The following is a 26,085-nucleotide window of genomic DNA, read 5'->3' on the forward strand; positions in this document are numbered from 1 at the left end:
AATTTTGCAGACTTGTACTGGATTTATTCAGTACAAGTCTGCATGAAGTAGAGAGTTAAGATTCACATCGTTAATTTTGAGATTCGCAATGTTAATCTTAATGTTAACTTCAGATTGAATACCATTTAATACCAAGTCCTTCATGTGATCCATATAGATAATGAATAACAGTGGAGATAATGTGCACCCTTGTCACACACCTGAGTTATCATCAAACCATCTTTCTGTACCTCTTTAATTTCTAAATGCTGACTTACAGTTTAAATAAAGAGTATATATTGCTCGATATAGCATCCCCTTTACACCATATAATTGTAGCATTCTGAAGAGGTTTCCTCTTGGCACCTTGCCATATGCCTTTTCCAGATTAACAAAACTTAAATACAAATCCTTGTTATATTCCCAAGATTTCTCAACTCTTTGTCTTAAAGTGAAAATCTGATCCTGACAACCTCTATTTGGCTTGAAACCAGCTTGTTCTTCACCAAGCTTCCCTTCCACAATTGTTCTTAGCTCTTTCTCAAGCATACTTGTATAAATCTTACCAGGAATGCTGAGTACGGCTATACCTCTATAATTCCTGCATTCAGTTTTATTTTCCTTTTTTTATAGATTGTTACTGTGAGAGCTCTACTATAGTCATCTGGAATTTGACCATCTGACCAGGCCATCTGAATTATGCAGATTGTAAAACTTTTAACCTCTATATTTAAGCATTCCTGGTCAAATGTCACCAACTCAAACTCTCTTTCCACATTTCAGTTGGCTTTTCTAATTGCATTCCTGTTGAGTGGTTTCTATCACCATACTTAAAATGCTTGTTTTATTTAGCAATCTTTCAAAGTAATTACTACGAACATCTAGAATATCTTTGTCTTCAGTTTCCATGTCACGTTTATCATCTCTGATTCCTTTTACAGTACTTTTCCCTCCATTTCTAAGCTTTTTCAATAGTCTCTAGAATATTTTGAAACCTTTCTGATATTTGTTTTGTATGTTCTTTCAAAGTCTTCCCATGACTTCTTTAGCTAGTTTTATACAACAATGCTTCACCTTCTTACATTTTTCTCTGTATTTTTTAAGAGCACAAAAGCTGCCTTACTTGCCAGGAACTTTCCATTTGTTTTCTTCTTTTCCTTCATTGCCTCTTTGAAACTCCAAAGTTTGGTTCTTGTTTTCAAACTCTTTCATTATTTCTTCATTAATGTTTACAATGGTGGTTTGAAAAGTTCTCGGCCTAACAGTGAAAACACGAATTTATAATTACCAAATTACTTTTATTTTTCAACATAATCTCCCTTAAGACTGATACATTTATTCCAGCGTCATTATCCTATCCCTGTAGTGGTTCTCTGGTTCTCAGTAAGATCTGCAAAATACCCCTCTAGAAAAAAAAAAAAAAAGGAAGAGTTTTAGTTTTGGGAAAGAGATAGAAGTTGCGGGAGCCAAATCTAGGGAATAGGGTGGATGTTCCAACAATTTATAGTGCATTATCCCTTAATTTTCCCATTACCAAAACACCTTTGTGGGCAGGTGCATTGTCCTGATGAAAGATGATTTTTTCTTCTGCAAACCGGGTCTTTTCTCAGGCATTTTTTCATCTAGTCTGGTTAAAAGATCGGAATAATATTCCTCAGTTACTGTTTTACCCTTTGCAAGATAATCAATTAACAAAATGCCTTTAGCATCCCAAAACACGGAAGCCATGGCCTTTACTGCTGATGGAACCGACTTTGTTTTTTTTTTTTTTGGCGCTGAACAACAGGCTTATGTTTTCTTTGGGATAAATTACGCCATTATACACCAGAAGCTAAACTGCTGTTTGGATTCTGGTATGTAATGGTGAATCCAAGTCTCATCCATAGTAATAAATCGATGCAAAAAATCAGTTTTATTCTTGTTAAAATGCTCCAAACACTGTTCAGAGATTTTCATGCGAGTGCATTTTTGATCTTCTGTGAGCAAGTGCGGCACCCATCTTGCACAAAGATGGATGCCGTGCTTTTTCATTTGCAATTCTTCATGCAAAATATATCCTACACGTTCTTTTGAAATGCCTACAGTCTCAGCAATTTCACACACTTTGACCCGCTGGTCATCCAATACCGTATCGTGCACTTGATCAATGATTTCTGGTAGTGTTACACTTTTTTCGACATCCTTCACTTGGATCATCTTCAAGGCTGGTACAGCCCACGTTTAAACTTGACAGCCCATTTCTTAATTGTCGAAAACAAAGGAGAAGAGTGCCCATAAACTTTTGTGAACTTCGAATGAATTTCTTTTGGCATTAAACCTTCTTTTACAAAGAATTTTATAACCGCACAATACTCAATTTTATCTATGTTGTTTGGATTTTAACAGTATAGATGCGAACATGGATTGATAAGAAAATAACTATTTATTAACTTAAATGCTAATATTTTGCTGGTATTATATCCAGCATCTTCAGAGCATACAATCCAAGTTTGTTACAGTAGCGAAACAACTGCAATTCGGTGTAACAGTGGAATTATTATGAGTAATTGTAGCTTGCAACACAGACTCAAGTCCTAATTAGGCACCATCTAAGTTAAAAAAAAACAAACAAACATTAATTTGGTCTTAGGATGACTTCTCCCAAATCTCATCATCATCATCATCAAATTCCTGCCATGTACCCTCAAGGGGTGTACAGGATATGACAGTACTACATAAAAAAATTACGTCATTACTAACTTCCTATCTATAATTTTCCTCCAAATCAGTCTGTTACTTGGCAAGACTCCAACATTATCAGATCTTATATTTCTATCGTCTAAGGCACTTTGTACCGTATCAATCCACCTATATCTTGGTGTTCCTCTGGGTCGTTTTCCTGCCAACCTGGCAGAGAACACTTGTTTTGCTAATCTTTCCTCTCCCATTCTATTTAAGTGACCATACCACCTGAGATTAGCTCTGCTAACGCATTCCTGGATGCTGACAATGTCAAGTTCTTTCCTAATATCCTCATTTTTAATATGATATTGCCATTGATGCCATCTGTTCATGCCTCTAATCTTTCTCAGGACTCTCATATCTGCGGTCTCTAGTCTTTGGTTAAGTGTTTTACTTCTGACCCAGCTCTCAGATCCATAAGTTAAAACTGGTTTGAACACTGTCTTGTATACAGCTAATTTAGTGTTCCGACTAATTTCTTTCTTATTCCATATGAATTTATTCAATTGACTTCCCACCATACCAGCTTTGCTGATTCTGTTGTCTATTTCTATATTGAATTTACCACCTTCAGTAAAAATCGTGCCTAAGTAGCTGAAATGTTTTACTTGTTCCACAGGTTCGCCATTCCCAACACAGTTGACATTTTCAATGATTCTGCCTATTTTCATTGTCTTTGTCTTTTTATTGCTGACCTTCATACCATATCTATTACAACAGCTATTCAATTTAGTCAGAGAATCTTGCAGACTTGTAGCGGATTTATTTAGAAGATGACATCATCCGCATAAAGCAAAGAGCTGACATTAACATCTCCAATTTTGATACCAGGTTTAATACCACATTCCTTCATAATGTGATCCATATAGATAATGAATAACAGAGGGGATAATGTACATCCTTGTCTCACACTAGATTTAACATTAAACCATCTTCCTGTACTTCCTTCAATTCTAACTGCTGACTTACAACTCAAATAAAGACTAAGTATTGCTTGATATAATGCCCCATTGACACCATATAACTGCAGCGTATTGAATAGCTTCTCTCTTGGCACCTTGTCATATGCCTTTTCCAAATCGACAAAACTTAAATACAGATCTTTGTTGTATTCCCATGCTTTCTCGACTATTTGTCGTAAAGTGAAGATCTGATCCTGACAGCCTCTATTTGGCCTGAATCCAGCTTGTTCTTCACCAAGCTTTTCTTCCACAATTCTTCTCAACCGTTTCTCAAGTATACTTGCATAGATCTTGCCAGGAACACTCAGTAAGGAAATACCTCTGTAATTCTCACATTCAGTTTTATTTCCCTTTTTTATATATGGGTACTATGAGAGCTCTACTCCAATCATCGGGAATTCGTCCCTCTGTCCAGGCTTTCTGAACTATGCAGTGCAGCCACTGTAAGACTTTTATACCACCATACTTCAGCATTTCTGGTCGAATATCATCTATTCCTGCTGCCTTTCCAAATTTCAAGCCTTTGATGGCTTTTTCTACTTCAAGTATGGATATGTATTCCTGACTGCATGCCTGGTCAGTGTTTTTTATCACTGTGTTGTCATCACTTCTTGTTTCATTTAACAGTTTTTCAAAGTAATTACTCCATACTTCAAGGATATCTTTTTCTCCTGTTTTCGTGTCACCTTTATCATCTCTAACTCCTTTTACAGCACTCTTTCCTCCATTCCTAAGCTTCTTCAACAACCTCCAGAATATTTTGCCACCTTCTTGATATTTATTTTCTATATTCTTGCCAAAGTCTTCCCATGACTTTTGTTTAGCTAGTTTTACACACTGTTTAGCTTTCTTACATTTGTTTCTGTATTCTGTAAGAGTAAAAGCTGACTTATTTGCCAGGAACTTTTGATATGCTTTCTTCTTTTCCTTCACTGCCTCTTTAACTTCCTGTGTCCACCAGGGAGTTCTGATTTTTTTATCCTTGCACACAACCTCACCACATGCCTCTCTGGCAGAATCAATCAATGTTTTCTTCGGAGTTTGCCACTGAATCTCCAAGGTTTGATTCCTGTTCTCAAACTCTTTCATTTTCTTTTCAATAATCTTTCTGTATTTTAGTCTACAGTTCACATCTGAGAGCTGCTCAACTTTTATTCGCTTTATAACTTTCTTACATGTTATTCTTTTCAATATGAAATTCAATTTTATCCTGCTCAAGACTAAATAGTGATCACTTCCAATTTCAAATCCTCTGTACACTCTTTGTGCCATTATTATTAGCTTTGCTCTTTTCTCCAAATTTTCCCAAAATATTTTTGTATGTCTCACAATCATTTCCTACTCTGCTATTTAGATTCCCAACAAGGACCAACTTTTCCTTTTTCATTGTGTCAGTTGCTTTCTTTATAGATTCAAAAAATTCCTCCACTTCTATCTTAGTATAACCTTCTGTGGGACCATAGGCACAAATAAGTCTCATTGTCCAGTTCCCCATTCTCATATTTGCCCACATTACTCTACTTGAGACTGACTGCCATTCAAGAAGATTAGCCTCGTATTTTGTGTTGAATACTATGGCTACTCCTTCTTTTCCTTGATTGTCATTGCCTGAATGTAACATTTTGTATTTATTGCTCAGAAAGATCTCACCAGTTTTGGTCTTTTTTGTTTCAGTCACCCCTATTATGTCGATCTGGTACTTATCTAATTCCTCAGCTAGCTCCATTTCTTTGCCATTTAGGCTTCTTACGTTGATAGTACCGATCTTTAACTCTGGTAATGTTGAGTTGGGGTTTGTTTTCAGATTTGTTCCAGTAGCTGACTTTTCGCTGTTCGCCCTGGTTCCCTGGCGAAAACAACGGGGGCCTTGTTTAACCGGGAAACGCCCCAGCCAGCATGAAATTTTGTCATGTTGTACCATCATTTTTTATTTTGGTTTAAGCCAATAAGAATACAATTTGGTCTGCTAAATCCCAAATTTCCAGCCCATTCTCGTTCGTTCAGTATCAAAGTAGATACCCAACAGGGTGCACCACGAGAAGGTGAGGATCTCCCATATCTTTGGTAGATTTATACAGTCATACTTGTTGAGGTTTGGAGTGTGTTTTTGAAGGCTTCTTGTTGATTCCAGGAACAACCTCTCTGACTTGTATATGCTTCTGTGCAGTACTTTTGTTTTTTTCCACTTGATCCTGTGTGTAGGCGTATCCAAAGCATGGTCTGCCAGACCCGACTTTCCATAGCAAAAGTGCTGGATATATTTTTTGTGTTCACTGAGTTCTTATCTGTCCATAGTAGGCTCGATTGCATGAACAGGGCACTTCATAGACTCCTGGATGTGATAAAGGAGAGAGTCTGCCCTTAGGTGAATGGATGAGAGTTGCCAATTTCACATAAGTTTTAAATACATTGCGTAGTTGGTGTTTGTTAAGCACCCTAGATATCTTTTCAGATGTACCTTTAATGTATGGGATGGTGATAGTTTTGTTGTAATTTTCTGTGGTAGATAGTGGGGGGGGGGGATTTTTTGGGAGCATTTATAATGTTATTTATCTTATGGGGATTATGGCCATTGGTCAGGAAGGTGTGATGCAGGTGAGAAAGTTCAGCAGTGAGAGCAATGTCATTGGAACAAATTGCTCTATCTCTATGGGTTAGTGTTTTTAAGATACCATATTGTTGAGAAGAGTGATTGTTTGTGTAAATATCTCCCTGTGTGTGTGTGTGTGTGTGTGGGTGGGTTTTCTATAAACCGAGAATGATAAGGAACCTTCTGGATGACGTGTGATAAGTGTGTCCAGGAAGGGCAGACAGTCATTGGCTTCTATTTCTATAAAGTGGATTTTAGGGTGTTGGCTATTTAGATGCACTATTCAATGTGTCTGGGCCATGTGGCCAAATAGTAAACGCATCACCAACATAGCGTAGTCAGAGACTAGGTTTGAGAGTGGCTGTGTTTGCATCTATTCCGTTAAAATCCAATCAACATGTGCGATGAACACATAATCGTTTCCACACGATCAATTTTATCCATTTCAAAGGATACAGACAACACTTTTGCTTCAGACAGCTGTATAAAACAAACTACTTGCTAGAATAACTTGCAATTCACATGGATGCTTATGACAGATATACCAACTTAAAAAAAAAATCTTGCCGATAGTGTTGCCATATATGGTCGAGGCTGAGAACTTTTCAGACCACCCTCGTATGTATTTGAGTCTGCAGTTCACCTCTGAAAGCTGCTCAACTTTGATTCATTTTTAAACTTTCTTAAACACTCTTTTTTTTAATATGAAATTCAGTTTAATCCTGCTCAAAACTAGATAGCAATGTCTTCTTATTTCAAATCCTCTGTATGCTTTTGTGTCCTGAACCAGTGGGAAGCATTGCTATCAACAAACAAGAAATTTCTTATTTCTTGCATCTTCTCTCCATTTGAATTTGTGCATATTTTTCTGTTTAAACATGGTGTTAATAATAACTAATCCATGTTCGGAACAGAAATCTAGCAGCCATTTATGATTATTATTAGCCTTTAGTTTTACTCCAAATTTTTCCAAAACATTTCTATATGTCTGGTAATCATTTCCTCCTCTGCTGTTTATATCTCCAACCAGTACCAAATTTTTCATTGTGCCAGCTGTCTTCTGTAATGCCTCAAAAAATTCCTCAGTTTCTTCCTTGATAGAACCTTCTGTGAGACTAAGGACGAATAAGTCTCATTGTCCAGTTCCCCATTCTGATATTTGCTCACATCACTCACTTGATATTTTATGCCATTCAAGAAGATTATCTTTATTTAGTGATGAATGCTATAGCTATTCCCTGTTTTCTGTAATTGTTATTGCCTGAATATAACATTTTGTATTTGTTACTTAGAAAGATCTCACGTGTTTTTGTTTTTTTTGTTTCAGTCATGCCTGTTATGTCGATCTGATACTTAGCAAATTTTCTACTAGGTCCATTTCTTTTCTGTTGATGCTTCTTACATTGATAGTACAAATCTTGATCTCTGCTTATGTTGAGTTGGGATGTGTTCCAGTAGCTCATCTTGTGCTGTTTGCCCTGGTTTCCTTACAGAAACAACAGGGGCCTTGTTTAACTGGGCGATGCCCCTGCTGTCACGAAATTCTGTCATGTTGTGCCATCATTTTACGTTGTGGTTTAAGCCAGTAAGAATGCAATTTAGTCAGCTAAATCCCAAATCGCCAGCTCACCCTCATTCGTTCAGTTTCCATGTAGATACTTAACAGGGTGCACCACAAGAAGGTGATAATTGGACATTAGGTCAGATGCCCTGGTCGGTTCTCTGCATTCCTTACAAGGATATATGGAGGTCTCCTCCCAGTTATACAGTTTTCACCCTTAAGCACTCCATGCTTCAAGTTTCTTGCTTTTATCCTTTCAGCATCGGTTTTAAATGTTTTAACATTTGAATGCAGTTGTTTCAAGCCTTTGACATAAACAGAAAAGGAAGGTGGAGATATGGATAAGTTAGTTGCAATATGCTTCTCTTGTAAAATCTTGGTACCTTCTTGGAGAACCAAAGGTCAGATAAGGGAACAAGAATTTAAAGAGGAGTGGGAAAATGAATGGTTTCATGCTGATAGTAATTGTTTTCTTGATACATTCAGTGAATGTTTGGATTTAAAAAAAAAGTGAAAACAGTAATCCATCCAAGAAAATGAGACATAGAAGTGTCACAAAGATCACCCCACTTGGCACATGTAATGCCACACAACATGTGGATGAGAGCAATTGTGTGAGTTGCTCCATGAGGAGAAATCTGCACTATCTATTATGGTCTGATTTGTCTTAAGGACAATTGACCAAAGTATATTTAGAAGAATGACTAGTGTGGAAGAAATTTAGTGTTTGAAGAGGGACAAGGGCTAACTGGTGTTCTGATAGGCATGCAAACAATCTTTATTATCATTGGTGATAGCAGATGTCTCAGTATCTCCGTCTGCTGCATCACTACAGTTAGACAAGGAAAGCCATTTGGCATTCTGTGAAAACATTAAAATTTCTGAGAAAGATTACTTAACTGATAGGAAATTTGGACTTTTGAAAATCCCCATGTATAGAAAGAAGCAGTCAGAAAGTTCAGAATGATTGGTGGCATTAGAATAGTGAGACAACAGATGAATTTGATACAATGAGCAAAGAGATTTAGGTAAAAAAGAGCATAAAGTGGAGGATAAGTTGTAAATTCTCTATGATATATCAGAGTGAACATATGCATGCACAAATACCACTTTTGAGATAAAAAGAATCAAAAAAGTGGAGTCGAAATTTGGAGAGACATTGAATAATACAGTAGTAGAGTGTTTACTAAGCCATACACATGGAGAAGTTCACCCATCTCCACTACAAATTATAACCTTTTCAGTACCATCCACAAGCTCTCTCAAGGCATACCTGTCAGAATAGCAGCAGCAAGATTTATTTGCTTGCTGAGCTGGAAACATCTTAAAGCATTAGCATCAATATTCTAGTCAACAGAATAACCATTATATAGGTTGTTCCCTCAAAAAGAAGTGTTGAATTCCTTCTTGATGTATAACGTAAGTCTGAAAATATCATTCATATTGCATGGAAGAAATGGGCAGAATATAAGCTAGGTCTTTTCTGTGGAATCCAAACATGGTTTTTTGCTCATTTACCACTTGGTGGTGCCTAGTACCACACACAGGTTTGGTTTTTCTTTTGAGAGTTATGGATGTCATACTTTAACCTTTCCCTGCAGTAGTTCATTCCGAAATCTGAGGGTGTGTTGACTTGAGGATATATCTAGTGTTACTAACATGACAATCAACATGAAGGTGCTTGCTGCACTGTACCGTACTGTCTTCACTGAAGTTCGTTGTATTCCATATTGTGGTGGTCAGAACATCAGTTCTTAAGCCTTTTAGACTTGTTTTATCCTATATCCTGCAGTTATGTAATATATCTTGGCTATCTTGGGGAAAAAAAAAGGAGGTGAGGAAATCCCCTATTAGGCTTAAAAGGCAACAATGTTGCAAAGGTGGACTGTTGTTTGGGATATTCCTAAAAAGGCCAGTTGCAAGAGAGAGAGTTAAGGGATCATTTGAGTTGACAGAATTAAATATTTTCTGGTTAAATTCAGTTTTTGCATTCAGGTAGGCATGACTATTTACCTGTCTACATGTAGTCTCAAGAGAACTGTATAGCTGTTGCAGAATAACCATTTTATGTGGGACAGGTGGCCACTGAAACAATGAAAAAGCTTTTCTTTCTATCACTGTTTCAGGTGACTAAGAATCTATATTTTTAAAAGTATTATTATGGTTTATTTTGACATAACAGATGATGTAATCTTCAGTTTTTGTAGTTCCATCAATAGGGGAGACATTTTTTTTCTTCAGTTTTTCTTTGTATCTTCTTCTGATGAAAGTGATATTGTCTTATTTCAGATACATCTGAAAATACAGTCCATGTCCTTTCTTAGTCTGAGGAATAAATGCTTGTTTTTGTAGATTTAATATCACTTCACCACAAATACAGCCAAATGGATCTGCTGTAGTGTTCCTGAACTTATACTGTGTAACTACTTCAGAATCACTCAGTCTGTTATCCTTTGTGTGATAACACACGAACTACACCAAAATGGACTCCCTGGGTCACTTAAAAACACACAGCACTGGTTGAGAGAAAGCAAATGCTCAAACAGTGGGCACAAAACTGAAAAGCTATCTGTCCGTCTGTATTCTCTCGCTCTTCTTGGTAGTGATCATGATATATGAATAAAATATTATCTTTGAACAGTGAAAGCAACATATATAATGTCAAGTGATGTGAAGAATGTAATCCTTGTGCACCTACTCCACTTGCAGAAAGTTAACTCCCAACCTGACTCATTGTAAGTTTAATATTGCTGACTTCTGAACAAAAGATCTTTTTAAGCTAATTGTGGATGATTGAACAAGAACTAGGATGTAATTTTTGTATTCATTTTATCATTTGATATATCGTAAGATGCTGTTGTTCATAATTATCAGTACCATTGCATTTTAAATGTATCAGTTTAATGAAGTAATAATATACATAATATGTATCTTTATGTAGTGACATGGATTGATTTGGTTTATTTAGAATTATTGAAAAAATAAATTAAATACCAGATTATTAAAAGAAAAAGCGAAGCTTTTGTCTATTTTCAGAAATTTCTCAGTATTAAATACCAGATTTTATTGTTTGATGCCTTTCAACTATGTTCACGTTCTCAAACTGTTTTCTGTGAAGAAAAATAATTGTGTCTTATGGAGAGTTGCCTACAAAGTAGAAGGTTGTAAACCTGTATTACATTTACTTTTGCCTTTGCCTTCTACTTAATGCGTTAGGCTCAAGATCTTGTCACTGCTAGGTTACGTGGCAAGTACCTTTATTATTATTTTTTTAAATCTGAATCCTGCTCCCAAAAGGTTACAAACCTACCATATGTTAATACTGTGAATGGGCTAAATGTGAAATCCTCCAGAAACTGAGAGACCAAATATGAAACTTTCCTATAGTTAGTGAAATTCAGATACTTAAATTCATCTCTCATCTAAATACACCAAAATCTATGATTGTTATGAGATTCAAACAAACCCTGTTGATGGAAAGCAGAGACACTGTTCAGTTCATTGGCTAACCAGGTCAGCAAAGTCTGCTGTTTCTGTCAAAGTCAGTTTGTTTGCTTTGCAGGATCAAATATCATGCCACCTCTTTGCACAAGACCAGCAGTTACCTTCAGTTGAAAAGACCTTATAAAGGTTCTTTTTTCCCTAGGGATTTGAATCTAGGTCTTTCCAACCAAATGGTATCATTTGGTTGGAAAGGATTGTCTACCTTTTCAGATATAAGGTAGACAATCCTGGAACTCCTATTCTAGAGACCATGCTTGGCACTTTTCAAGGCACTGCAGTCAGTCTTCACTTTGTAGGGTGGTGGTCTTATACAAGACAACAAAAGTAGTCCGTCACCATGAGACAGACTACTTTTGTTGTTTTCCACTCTCCAACCACCATTATTGGTTGGAGAGTGGAAACACTATCCACTTGATCAACCAGACGAGCAACTGCTGTAGTAAACTAATTTAATTACAAATATTAATACAAATTTTATGGATAGCAAACAATTAAGTAAAAAAAAAAAAATTAAAGTTTATTACAGAATTTTACATTTAATATTTTTAGTTCCACTAGTATCATATGAGCAACAGGGACTGAAGGTAATAATGTAACAATTAGAATCGATTAAAAAACTGTTTAAAGTGATAGCAACATCTCTGCCTACTAAATAGTAATTCTTCTTAGTCAGTCTGAGGACTCATGATCCAGTGTGGTAGTCCTCCACCTGTCTCTGTCTTCTCTCATTCTAAGTGCATCCTCAAATCTTAGTCCAGTTTGAGAAGAAATTTGATTCAGCCATCTCCCATGGGGCCTGCCTCTTCCTCTAACTTGCATCATGTTTTGCATGAAGAATTTTTCAATGTTCTCTTTCTCCTTCTTAGTATGCATCCAAAATATTTGAGGATTCTTCCCTCCACCATGTATTCAATGTTTTCTTTCTTCTGAATCTTGAAATTAATCTCTGCAACATAGTGAAGAGGACTCTTCTCTCCACTATGTTGCAGAGATTAATTTCAAGATTCACTTGGTCTCTGATGAACAGATTGATTTCTTTTCTAGGATAAAGCAACTTGAAACATCCTTCTCCAGGTTCACATTTCAAAAACATTGCTCTTCTTCTTAATTGTCTTGTTCAGTGTCCAAGACTGTGAGCTATAAAGAACTAGAGAGAAGACCAAGGAACCAATCTGATCTTTATGATTGATTGATTTTTTTTTATCCTTCCAGAACTTTATGAGCTGAGTCATTGCTGATCTACCAATTGTGATTTGTTTTCTTACTACTTCCATATGATTCTCATTGGCAGAAAGCAATGAGCTCAGATAGATAAATTGATCAACGTTTTCTATCTTACTAAACACTCCTGAAGTGTTTTCATTGATTCCTTTTGAGGATCATCTGCTTTGTTTTATTGATACTAATCTTGAGTTTGTATGTCAAACTATGCCATTCTATTCTTTTAAGGAGTTCATTTATGTGATTTCCATTTTCTGTTATTAGTACTATATCATCAGCATATTTTAAGTTACGAATTCTTAAGCTGCTTATTAATATGCCTCATGATATTTACTGGAGCAAATATATCTGAAGCTAATAATTAACTAAATTTTAAAACTTGAGCTTTTTTCTTGGTTTTATTTATTGACCAGATATTAATAAATGATATACCCAAATTGTCAACAAGTTTCACCAGCTATTCTGTCTGGCTTCTTCATGACAAGTATAATGGTACACACTAACGTTTGCTAGTAAAAAAGAAGAATGGAGTAACACAGTCAAAATAAATTAAAACTGACGCGTAACAACATAAGCACGGAGCGTGGTGTCTCAGTCATTGTTTATTGAGTGCATTATATAGTTTTTAGCGAAATGAAATTCTGGTAAACTGAGTGAATTTATTAGGCTTTTCCAGATGTCTTTCAGAATCATTCCTTGATTTCTGTTTAGATTTTCTCCAGAGTACAACTGTGGCTTCTTTGAAGTTTCTACATTGAAAATCTTCTATATAAGGCATGGCGCTGTTATCCCAATCGATGGTGTGGTTAGAGATCAAAGAAGCATGAAAGCAAATAAGGCCGATTGTAAAAAGGGGACTCCTGCACTCCTAACTGTGATGTCCTCTGTTGGTGCAGTGATGGAACCGTGCTTAAGGTCTCAGAATAATGCTCTTCCAGATTTTTGGCAATGTTTTGCTGGCAAATTTGTTTAAGTTTGGAGAATGTTATAGTACTGTGGCAGATTTCAGAAATAGTCTCTCTGATGATTTAAATCTGTTTCTATATGATATGCAGATTCCCTCCTGTCCATTGGATCTGGTGATCTGTATCCATTTTCCACCCTGATCTCTTTCAGGGTGGCATGGTCTGACACCCTGGAACAGATGTAGTTCAGATGATGGACAGTTGTTGTGTTCTTTTAGATGGATATTAGCAGTTTTTGCCATTTGCCCCATATCCAAGTTTGCAAACTGTTGAACCAAGGATGGTCTAGATCAGAGGTGGGGAATCCCTTGCCCACAGGCGAAATTTCGCCCACGAGTCTATTTCAATTTGCCCCTTTGCTGATGTACTCCTATGTATATGTAAATAAAATTTTATAATAATTTAAATTTATTATAATTAAATTTATTTAAATTTAAATAATTAAATATACAAAACCAAAAATAGCTATATTACATATAATATGATCGTCATATCTGGTAAGATATATATTGCACACTACATACACTATATATAAGAGTTAAAATTTACCGGTCACCCGCAGCAGTTTTTAAATTAGCAATTTTCGCCCTTGATACTAAAAAGGTTCCCCACCCCTGGTCTAGATGGTGAAAAGAATCTTGGTAAGCAGATAAGGATAGCTAATTTTTGGTAAGGTTGAGGGATGTCTGTGTATTACACCTTTTAAAAATGTGTGCAGTTTTTTCTCAGGTGTTGGGGGTGGCAATGGATTCTTTTGTCTCCGGATATGGAGGATGGGCAGAGAGTTCTGTTGATTTTGTTAGGGGGAAAAGCCATTGGCTGAAAAAGTGTTCCAAATGCGAGGTTTCTCTTCATTTCAGCGAAGAGTCCACTGTGGTCCACTCCTATCTCAGTATCCCCCATAATACAAAACACATCTCCTTGCAGATATGTATATGTATAATGCATTATGGGAGATACTGAGATAGGTGTGATGTTAGCTTGCTCCACCTTTGCAACGAGTTGCCTGGTGTTGTACTACCTTACCCCAGTCCTGAAGATACTTTCAGACGCAAACTTTGTTTGCTCACACTTGGATAAAGGATTAAACTAAATTTATTATAGTCTAAACCAAGCGAAAAATGAACTTTCAACATCTTTCTCTAAATCCAGAGTAATTTAATAAAAAGGTGGTGGTACACCGTTTGGCAACTCTTATAGGTAGAGATGACCTTGCTAATGCTTCTGCGTGGCATCTCCACTTGGGCCTGGCTCCCACTGAAGAGACCTCAATAAAGGTCGAAACTAGTCTTGGTAGTGGCCCTCCCCTTAATGCATAACATTATACATATCCGCAAGGAGATGTGTTTTACATTATGGGAGATACTGAGATGGGAGCGGTGTTAGCTTGCTCCACCTTTGCAACGAGTTGCCTGGTGTTGTACTACCTTACCCCAGTCCTGAAGATACTTTCAGGTGCAAACTTTGTTTGCTCACACTTGGATAAAGGATTAAACTAAATTTATTTTAGTTTCTATATATTCGGCACAAAACTCTTGTAGTTTCTATATTCGGCTATGAAATAATGTTGGATTCAATATCCATTTAATTTGTACCATCATGTATTATATTTGCAGTGTTTTTTCTTTGTTTTATTGCTTGTTGCCAAGGTCTGAAGAGTCATTTTGCTTGTTATCGTAGAATTTATGCCGATAAGAAAAAAACTAGAACTGTTCAAACGACTCTTGATAACTTCTTTTGATAAAAAAAAAAATTGCAGTAAATAATGTAGGTACAAGTATTTATTAAACATTTACTTTGCATTCATTTTTTGTCTTTCCTAAAAGAGTACCATATAAAACGAATTATTAATAAAGTAATCGATCATGGACGAATTGTACTTTTTACCATTGATTATTAGATTTGATTAACGTGATTTTGATATATGTGGTAACATCGAGGGATTAATTAACCGCGTTAATCGAAGGATATCTATATATATATTCTGCAGTTGGATTTTTTCAGATGGAAAGATGGTCATGGAGATAATATTGTTTATTCTCCTTTTCTTTTGCTTGTAGGTTTTCACATTCTTCGACAAGTGCTGGACAGAAAGCTCCTTGTTCCTCAATAACAGCAAAGAATCCTATGTGTTTGTATGTAATGGATATAAGCACTGTTATATCTGCTGGTTATGTCACATGGTTACCTGTACATAGCCAAGATGGTTCAGGTCCAGAAGAAATAATTCTTTATTCTCTTGTTCATGGAAGAGGTGAAATCATCATGTTTGGGGGTATTCAAAAGGACCTTAACTGTAGACAGCAAGAAGGTGAAACAATGCCTGAAGTAGTATCTAACTCCCTTCACTTCATGTCTGCTCAGAAAGCTGTAATTTGATAATTATTGTTTAAATAGTTCAAATCTAGTAAACCTCTTGTGAAAATGTGTGTGTGTGTGTGTGTGTTGTTTTTATATATATATATATAAACACCCACACACACACACACACACACATATATATATATATATAAGCTTAGAGCACATAAGTTTAGAGCTTAAACTATTTTACTAGCCTTTAAAATGAAATGTGTCTGTCCTATATCTAGCTATGGATATGTATATATGTGTGTGTGTGTAAGTGCAAATACAAGCACAACCTCACACACACACACACACACACACACACACACACACACACATACACCTCCACACACACACACATGTGCAAAGTTCAGTATATATAATTCTATATCTCTAAAGATGCATATGTGTGGGTGGGTGTGTATATATGCATACATATTTATATAAAGTTTTTAAAGATCTGAAAAGATCTTGCATGTTGCCAAAGTAACTGCCTCTGATAAAACCACCTGATTAAGTCATCATGTGTAAAGTTCATTTGATCATCTTTTTTTGTTTTTTCTCCACATAATGTGTAAATAAAATGCATGATAATTATCACTTTTTTCCCTTATACTTTTTGAGTGTATTAAACTAAGCTCCTTGATATTAATATATAATCCTGTATCATTTAAATATCACTCTTATTGTTCTGTGAAATTTATAGTACAGAACAAATGCTCTCATTAGTATTCATTCATTGTTTCCCCAGATCATTTCTAACTTTAAATATAAAACTTTATATGGTAGTCATTCAAAACATTGATTTGTAAAATGCATCATCCCAACATTTATTGAGAAATCAGATAAACATATTGTCTAAAAAAAAAGCGCAAGAATATTTAAAAAAAAAGTATAAAATGAAACATGATTTTAATTTCATTATAATTTAAGCACACTCTGAGGATATTTTGATCCACTAGGGAGTGGGCATAGCACAAATGTTTAAGGGAAGGAGTAGGACTGGACATGAGAAGGGAGCATAATGCTCATAATATAGGCCAGTCTTATGTATGACGATAACCAAGCAGAATCTTACCAATTGGAACCTACCCCACTGAGCCTGTCTTCTCTTTGATATTTTGTTTCTTTCGTTTTCCCCATTTCAGTTTTAATCACCATGGCAGACACTAACTAAAGCATTGATGTCTGCCAGCATGATTAATTAGTATCATTAATATTGTTGTATTCATTGCAAAATATAAAATCCACCAATATGACATCTGTAGTAATTTATCATCATTAGAGATGAAAATGGGAAAAGAGTGAGTTTTGTTAACACCATTTGATATTTTAGTAAAGGTGAAGATTGGAATGTTTTATGAAGTTTAGTGCTGGATTGCTCATGATATGAGATACCAAGGCTAGTTTAGCAAGAGAGAATTTATTTCTCTACTTCAGAGATGTAATGCTAATATTTTTTGTAGATCTGATGCAGAGTACCTATAAATTATCTTATTGCATGTGAATTACTAATTGGCATCAACAAGAGAACTTCTAACTCTGGAAGTAGAATACAATAATAGAAACACGTTCCATTTTTTAGTTTAAAATTCTAATAAGAGTGTGAGTTCATACTATTGTCAAAAGCTCATCAGGTAATTTAACATGAAATCTCGGTATGACATACACACAAAATTATTATATCCTAAATCTAAAATAATTTCATTCTTTATTAAACAAAAAAAAAAAAAAAACTCAAATTAGGTTAATAGAATTACTTTTTTCCAGCATACATTCAAGCTTTGTATAAGTACAAAGTTTGTATGTCATAAAGTTTCATCTTTGTCAGATCAGAGTCAGGAACCTGGGTTGAGAGTTACAAACAATAACAAATCTGAGAGTTGTACATTATTACAATTTATTAAGAAAAAAGAAAACCATAACATATACTAGGAAAAAACTTCAAAACTGGTTATCGGCAGTGATTTTTCTTTTTTTTTGAGTGCATAAATAATTTCACAGTGGATTATGTGACAAACTTACTAATAGAAATTAAAATTTGAAAGTTTTTTTTCCTCCACTTGGTTAAACTATAAATTAAAGAAATTACATTCTTGGTTTAATCCTTTATTCACATGTAAGCAACTAAAGTTTGTGCATGAAGTATCTTCACAACTGGGCTATTTGTATATAGTCTAATGACTTCCCATCAGTTGCCTTAGTAATGCATAGCATTATACACATTTGAAAGGAGGTATGCTTTACATTATGGGATACTAAGGCAATTGATGTGAAGTTATTAGCCTATATATACAAGTAGCCCAGTCCTGAAGATACTTGATGCTTCATATGCAAGGATTAAACTAAGAATATAATTTCTTGGCATCTTTAACTTATAGTTTAACCAAGTGAAAAGAAAGAAAAAAAAATTTCAGTATCTGTCTCTGATCCAGAGTATTTTAATAAGGTGAATTACTTCTGCATTACTTCAACCTTGGTATCTCTTCTGGGTAGTGGTTCTTCTCGTAATGCATAGCATTCCACATCCATAATAGTGTGTGCTTTGCATTACGGGATACTAAAGCAGTTGATGTGATGTCATTAGCCTCTGTATACAAGTAGCCCAGTCATGAAGATACTTCATTCAAAAACTTTGTTTGCTTACACTTAGATAAAGGATTAAACCAGGAATGTAATTTCCTTGCATTGTTAATTTATAATTTTTAGAAGTTAAATTGTTTTACATAAATATTAATCTCTTACATACCTATTCTAATTAATTATGATACAATGTTGCCATGTGGATCTTGTATATATTGTGAAGGTTTGGTGAGTTAATTTCATAAGAAACATGTATTTAACATGGCACTGAGTTCAGCATATCATGATACTAATTGTTTTGCATAGTGTTTTGTATTATAGTTTCCTCTGTTGTTTTATGATTTTAGCATAATGGAGCACCTGATATTATTAAAAAATAAAGGAAGATTTATTTTTATTTATGTAATTAAGTTAATGTTTATGAGCAAATTTTTGAATTTTGTTTCCTCACTCAGCCTATCAAATGAAAACCATGTTTTAGTATGCTATAATATGGTTCTTGATTCCTGTTTAGACAGTGCAAACAAAGATATAAATTTACCAAGTTTCTTTTGAAAATACCAATCTTAAAATAGTTCTTAAATAAAGAAAAAATTTTATCATAATTCACTATCTTTCACTTGATGAGAGATACAGTTCAACCACGATTATGAAACCCTCGATACTTCTGCACGTAACAGAAGGCAAATCATTCCAATAATAATAGAGTAATCATTGCATTTTTTGGGATGAATATTTATTATTACATGTTGGAAAATTAGCCTTTCTTTTATGAACATTCTAGTTTTTAAAGTGGTAACTATTTTGTTTGTATAACAGTTGGAAATTTTTAAGCGTAAAGGACGTGATTTCTTGTGTTGGTGATGAATTCATACATAGCCTTATTAATTTCTCCCCTTCAACATGAATTGACTCTTCTTGGCACTCTACCAGCAAAGGTTCATTCAGCTATGGGTAGATTATATATATAAATAAATTCTCATATGATTTTTCTCGAAAAAAATGTGTTCCTTAACTTCCAGAATTTCATCTACTTTGTGAGGCAGATTATCATCAATCCATTTCCTTCATACTTAAACAGTGATCAGAATACATCATGAAAATTATGGAAACTACTACTGTGTTAGAGTAAAACTATAGTTTAATATAAACCAAAATAAACATTTGACGTTTCAACTTTAACATAAAGGTCATCATCTGGAGTATACACATATATACAAAGAAACAAGCGGCAGTACAATCTACATGGCATGCTAAAGTTATTGACTAACTGTTACAACTATTGGCCTGACCTCTGGCGGAAAAAAAAAACCCTCATTATATCAAAAGTTAGAGTTCTATTATTATGTTGCAAAATTAAATTAAGTTGGAGAGCAACATGTTTACAAAAAAGGAATATTGTTTAGAGTCCTAAAGTGAGGGTTTGCTGGAAACTAAGTGGGCGGAATGTGTGCCATTCAAATTTTTGGAATTTTTACCACCATTATTGTTAAGATTAGGGTGGTTAATCAAAATTTCACAGGCTTCTTTAATACGATGTAACTAACAAGTACTTTTCCAATCAATTTGGTGTAGGGTGTTAAGAGCGTGTTAAATTTAGCACGTGTTATTTGTGCTCTTTTTTATGGATAGGGATTGTATGTCCAGTTTCCCCAATATAAGGTAAGTTACAGGTGCAATAAATTCCAGGATGTGCCAGGGGGGGGGAGTGGGATCCTTAGAGGAGTTGAATATGCTTTTTAATTTTAAAGGTGGTTTAAAAGTAGCATTAAGATTATAATGGCATAGGATTATATTAATTTTTTCTGATAACCCTTTAATGTATGGGATAGCTATGATTTTACTGTAATCTATATTATTTTTTGATGAAGTTTTATGAAGAGTTTTATTAATAGTATTTTTGCTATAGCCATTATTTATAAATGTATTGCTAATAAGTTTTAATTCTTGTTTGAGAGCTTGTTCATTACAGCAGATTGTTATAGTTCTGTTTTTGAGGGTGTTAATGACTTCAAATTTTTGCAAAGGATGGTGATATGAGTTAGCATGCATACGAGGGTGGTCTGAAAAATTCTCAACCTAACAATGAAGAAATGAATTTATAATTTAAAAATTATTTTTATTTTTCAACATAATCTCCTTTAAAACTAATACATTTATTCCAGCGCCATTATCCTGTCCCTATAGTGGTTCTCAGTAAGATCTGCAAAATACACCTCTAGAGTTGCAATCACCTCTTGATTCGAAGAAAAATGCTGACAAGCGAGGAAGAGATAGAAGTCAGAGGGAGCCAAATCTGGGGAATAGAGTGGACGTTCCAACAATTCATATTGCAGATCCCTTAATGTTCCTATTGCCAAAACACCTTTCTGGGCAGGTGCATTGTCCTGATGAAAGATGATTTTTTCTTCTGCAAACTGGGTCTTTTCTCAAGAATTTTTTCATCTAGTCTGGTTAAAAGATTGGAATAATATTCCCCGGTTATCGTTTAACCCTTTTCAAGATAATAAACATAAAGCCTTTAGCATTTCAAAATACTGATGCAATGACCTTTCCTGCTGACGGAACTGACTTTGTCTTCTTTGGCACTGAACAACCAGCTTCTGTCCACTGTTTTTTTGACTTTGTTTGGAATCTGGTGTGTAATGGTTAATCCAAGTTTCATCCATAGTAATAACCCTTTTCAAGATAATAAACGTTTTATTTTTCAACATAATCTCGCTTAATTTCGTTTAACCCTTTTCAAGATAATAAACATAAAGCCTTTAGCATTTCAAAATACCGATGCAATGACCTTTCCTGCTGATGGAACCGACTTTGTCTTCTTTGGCACTGAACAACCAGCTTCTGTCCACTGTTTTTTTGACTGTGTTTGGAATCTGGTGTGTAATGGTTAATCCAAGTCTCATCCATAGTAATAAATTGATGCACAAAATCAGTTTTATTCTTGTTAAAATGCTCCAAGCACTGTTCAGAGAATTTCATGCGAGTGCGTTTTTGATCTTCCGTGAGTAAGCGCAGCACCCATCTTGTGCAAAGCTTTTTCATTTGCAATTCTTTATGCAAAATATATCCTATTTTCTTTTGAAATGCCTATAGTTTCAGCAATTTTACGCACTTTGACTCGCTGGTCATCCAATACCATGTCATGCACTTGATCGATGATTTCTGGTGGTGTTACACTTTTTGGACATCCTTCATGTGGATCATCTTCAAGACTGTACGGCCATGTTTAAACTCAACAGCCCGTTTCTTAATTATCAAAAACGAAGGAGAAGAGTGCCTGTATACTTTTATGAACTTAGAATGAATTTCTTTTGCCGCTAAACCTTCTTTTACAAAGAATTTTATAACCTCAGGATACTCAATTTTATCCAATACAAGGGATACAGACAACACTTTTGCTTCAGACAACTTATTAAACAAACTACTTGATAAAATGACTTGCAATTTCACATGGATGCTTATGACAGATGTACCAACTTAGGGGGAAAAAAAAAAATCGTGCCGATAGTGTTGCAATCTATGGTTGAGGCTGAGAACTTTTCAGACCACCTTTGTACATTGGCTGGTATGTGTAAGTTTGTGGTAAACAGTGAAGGATAGACAGCCTGAGGGAAGACGTGTGACTAGTGTATCCAGGAAAGAGAGCGAGTTCTGATGGCTAAGGAATGTGTTTAATGTTTGGCAACTGTGTGGCCAAATAACGAAACATTGTCAGCATATCTAAGCCAAGCTGTAGGTTTTAGATTAAAGGAATCAAGAGCATGTTACTCAAAAGCTTCATATAAAAGTTAGCAATTGGGAGGGAGAGAGAGAGAGAGAGAGGTGAGCTTATGGCAGTACCTTCTTTTTGTAGGTAAAATTTATTTTGCCACACCGGAACCTAGTACGTGGACAAATAGCCATAATGTCGGGCAGAAATTTGTTCTGTAGGAGAAGAATTGTGTCACTGATTGGGACATTTGTGAAAAGGGCAGAAACTTTTGAAGTGAAAGAAAGTGACCTAAGTCTGTCACTTCTTGGCCATCAGACACCGTTAAAAAACTTATACCCCATTACACCTGTTCTCTCAGAATATATGGTGTTCCCAAAGAACACCATATATTCTGGTGTTCTTTATAGAACACCATTTATAAACAAAATTAAAAACATAACACTCAGCAAAGATGATTTATTAGTCAGTTTTGATGTGTGTGCCCTTTTCACAAATGTCCCAATCAGTGACACATTTCTTCTCCTACAGAACAAATTTCCACCCAACATTATGGCTGTTTGTCCATGTACTACTTTCCAGTTACTTCGTTTGGCAAAATAAATTTTACCTACAAAAAGAAGGTACTGCCATAGGCTCACCTTTCTCTCTCTCTCAATTGCTAACTTTTATATGGAAGCTTTTGAGCAACATGCTCTTGATTCCTTTACTCTAAAATCTACAGTTTGGCTTAGATATGTTGAGGATGTTTTCATTATTTGGCCACACTGTCAGCAAACGTTAAACACATTCCTTAAACACCTGAACAAACAACACAAGTGCATAAAATTTACTATTAAAATTGAAAATCAGAACTCACTCCCTTTCCTGGATACACAGTCACACTCCTTCCCTCATGCTGTCTGTCCTTCACTATTTACAGTAAACCTACACATACTGGTCAATATATACATGCTAACTCATATCGCCATCCTTTGCAAAATTTAAAGTCATTAATACCCTCAAAAACAGAGCTATAACAATTTGCTCTAATGAACAAGCTCTCAAACAAGAATTAAATAATGGCTATAGCAAAAATACTATTAATGAAGTTCTTCATAAAACTTCATCAAAAAATAATATAGATTACAGTAAAACAATAGCTGTCCCATATTAAAGGTTATCAGAAAAAAAAAAATAGAATCCTACCCCATTATAATCTTAATACCACTTTTAAACCACCTTTAAAATTAAAAAACATATTCAACTCCTCTAAAGGATTCCCCCCCCCCCATTGGCATATCCTGGAGTTTATTTAATTTATTGCACCTGTAACTTACCTTATATTGGGAAACTGGACATACAATCACTATTCGCTTAAAAAAAAAAAAAAAAAGCACAAATGACACATTAAATTTAGCAATTTTGGTGAAGCAGGCCTCTCAGATCACGCTCTTAATATCCTATCAAATTAATTGGAAAAGTACTTGCTCGTTACATCATATAAAAACCCGGTATGACCGGAAATTTAAAGAGGCCTGTGAAATTTTGATTAACCACTGTTGTGTCGACTTCCGTTTAGTATATGTACCTTTTAGTCTATCATACAAATACTCGTAAGACTCTTTCTCGGGTATTACGTAGTACCTCTGAATAACAATGGAATTGTCTCAGGGTCGAGCCAATACCAGAGTATCTGAGATCAACCTCTCCTAAAGCACTAAGAAATTTATTTTTTATTTGCTGTGCCACTTAGGGCTTTTAGATTAAATAAACTATATTAATCAAAAGGGGATCTCTAAATTGTATTAAGTGATACCTTGACCTTGCAGACGTGGCCAAAATCTCTTCTTTCTAATTTCACGCCTAGGTTCATATTAAGTTTTATAAGAGGTGCATCGGATTCCAAATTACAGATAGTCTTCATTGGATTCAAAAGCAAGGTTTATTGAACACTATAATTATATATATACAGTACATGTTAGTTTAGTTCTCATTCTAAGAGAGTTCCTGACAATTAGGTTAACATTAAAACACTCTAACAACATACAGATACTCAAACTGATTATTTTTATATTAGCAATATGAATCTTATCAACAAACAAACACTCTAACTAGGTATGATATTCATAGCAATAATTTTTCCAATCCAGTCACAACCAAACCACTCTAGATAGCATCAATGTCTTTTACAATTTGTTATTAATATCACTCTTTGCTCTGAATTTTTTATCATAACACTCTTTAAACACATATTATAATTCAATTCTGTAAGGAGACAGTAAATTTACGGTATTTATCTCAAGATCACTACAGTTCAGTTCTTTATAATACTATTAATGTTCTTTCCTCTGAATTACAATGCGGCACAAATCCTTTCATCCATAGATGAGTAGAATTTATTAATTTTGTTAACTATCTTGAACATTCATCACATTAATTGATCTTCAGGAATCTGTTTCTCCTTAATCAAATTTTCCATAGGTTCCTCTCTGGCTTTAAGCACGCATGTGGTTCTTCGTGCTATCCGTGAACTTTTACGATCTCTGCGTAACGAGCGTGTAACCTTTCCTTCTGGGACGGCTGGGTCTATACTCACTCCATGGGACTATGGACCTCGAGTTTCTGCTGATGCCTCGATCAAAACCTCCGGAGTGGAAGCGCTGCCACCCTTCTCCCGTTCACGACACCGAGAGACCAGGAACAAAAAGCCTCGTGTGTGTGTGTGGGGGGTTCTTGACCCTTTTATTTCATCTTGGTTCCCGGCGATTCTCGCACTCCGCGATGTCCACCTAGGGCTTTCACATGGGTCGACGTCACAGCGTCCACCTTTCTCCGCAACCCTTCACGACCGCCGTCGGTACGAGATTGCCTGGGGCAAACCGCTCCCCCTTGCATTGCTGCTTTGTGACCTTTGGGTTTACATCCCCTTTAGAAATTTGTGCAAGTCATTCAATAATTCCTCATACTTATGGCTCTAACAAATATTAAGTATTTACATTTCCACTGTTATTTACACAAACTAGTGAGAGTGGTCTTTTGTTGAAATACTAGATAACTACTCTTTTTTCTTAAATTTGAAACATTTAACATATTTACAAAGCTGTATTATAACACCTACAGACAAACACGTTTATTTTCCTTTTCATTGGGTTATGTATGTTAAACCATGATAAGATTGGAATGCCTAAAATCACAATTTAACATAGGTGCCCCCTTCCAATTAAAATTTTCCTATTCAAGTGTTCCTCCTTTCTGTTCTAAAGGGGGAGGGGGGTCTAATGTATTGGCTCCTCGTTCCTTTCCTCCCTTTCGTACTGTGAAAGGCTTTCCTTTTTAAACTGCAGTGTTTGTTTGAGGCTGCTAAAAAACTGCCTGGTGAACCTTACGCATTTGGTCCTACCCAGTGCCTTGTCATGATGGTGATCCCTTTCTCCTGACTCCTTTTTATTATTTATCCTAACTCCACACCCATTCATCCTTGGTACAATATATTAAGGTTCATTCGAGTTTATGCTTCCCTTTCCAGAATTCCCTCCTTCAGAGTCTCGTTCCTGCAAAGGGTAAACCCTTGTTTTGTGGTCCACCTTACCATTTCACCAGGGTCTGAGATTGTACCTAATCTGCTTCGATGCTTCCCTTTCATTTCCGGCATTACAGACTGCCTTTCTCACTTCGGACGAAATTCTTTCACCCAGGCCCTCTTCCTGTTGGTACTCTCTGTTTTTATAATATCTGTGTAGGTGGTTGCTTCCAGCAGGATTTTCTTCATCCCTACTGTACTCATCCTTACTCCTGTCTGCTCTGGGCCTCTCCCTGGGTCTCATTTTTCTTTGAAGGTTTCTTTTCTTCTCCTCATACACATTCTCCAGGGAGTCTCTTGATAAACCAGTCTTTCTGACCAAGTTCTATATAGCTTTAGTCGGTCTGAGTGAACTATCCAAGTTCTTTCTCTCTTGGAT

General features: G+C 35.4%; 1 protein-coding gene across 3 annotated transcripts in view; it reads left to right on the plus strand.

Annotated features, from left to right (window-relative positions):
• LOC150107578 (F-box only protein 42-like) overlaps window positions 1–18,826 on the plus strand; it is a 190,802-nt gene extending 171,976 nt beyond the window's left edge. For all 3 annotated transcript variants that reach the window (XM_090391401.1, XM_090391402.1, XM_090391403.1), the window contains exon 10: window positions 15,564–18,826. In XM_090391401.1, the coding sequence (XP_090247527.1) occupies window positions 15,564–15,882 (319 nt within the window). In that variant the 3' untranslated portion in view covers window positions 15,883–18,826. The remainder of the gene's footprint in view (window positions 1–15,563) is intronic.
• The last annotated feature ends 7,259 nt before the right edge of the window (window positions 18,827–26,085 follow it).

The sequence above is a fragment of the Typopeltis vanoorti genome, chromosome 4 (assembly GCF_054136105.1).
Source record: "Typopeltis vanoorti isolate ZY-2024b chromosome 4, IOZ_Tvanoo_1.0, whole genome shotgun sequence".
In the NCBI taxonomy this organism is placed as follows: Eukaryota; Metazoa; Arthropoda; class Arachnida; order Uropygi; family Thelyphonidae; genus Typopeltis; species Typopeltis vanoorti.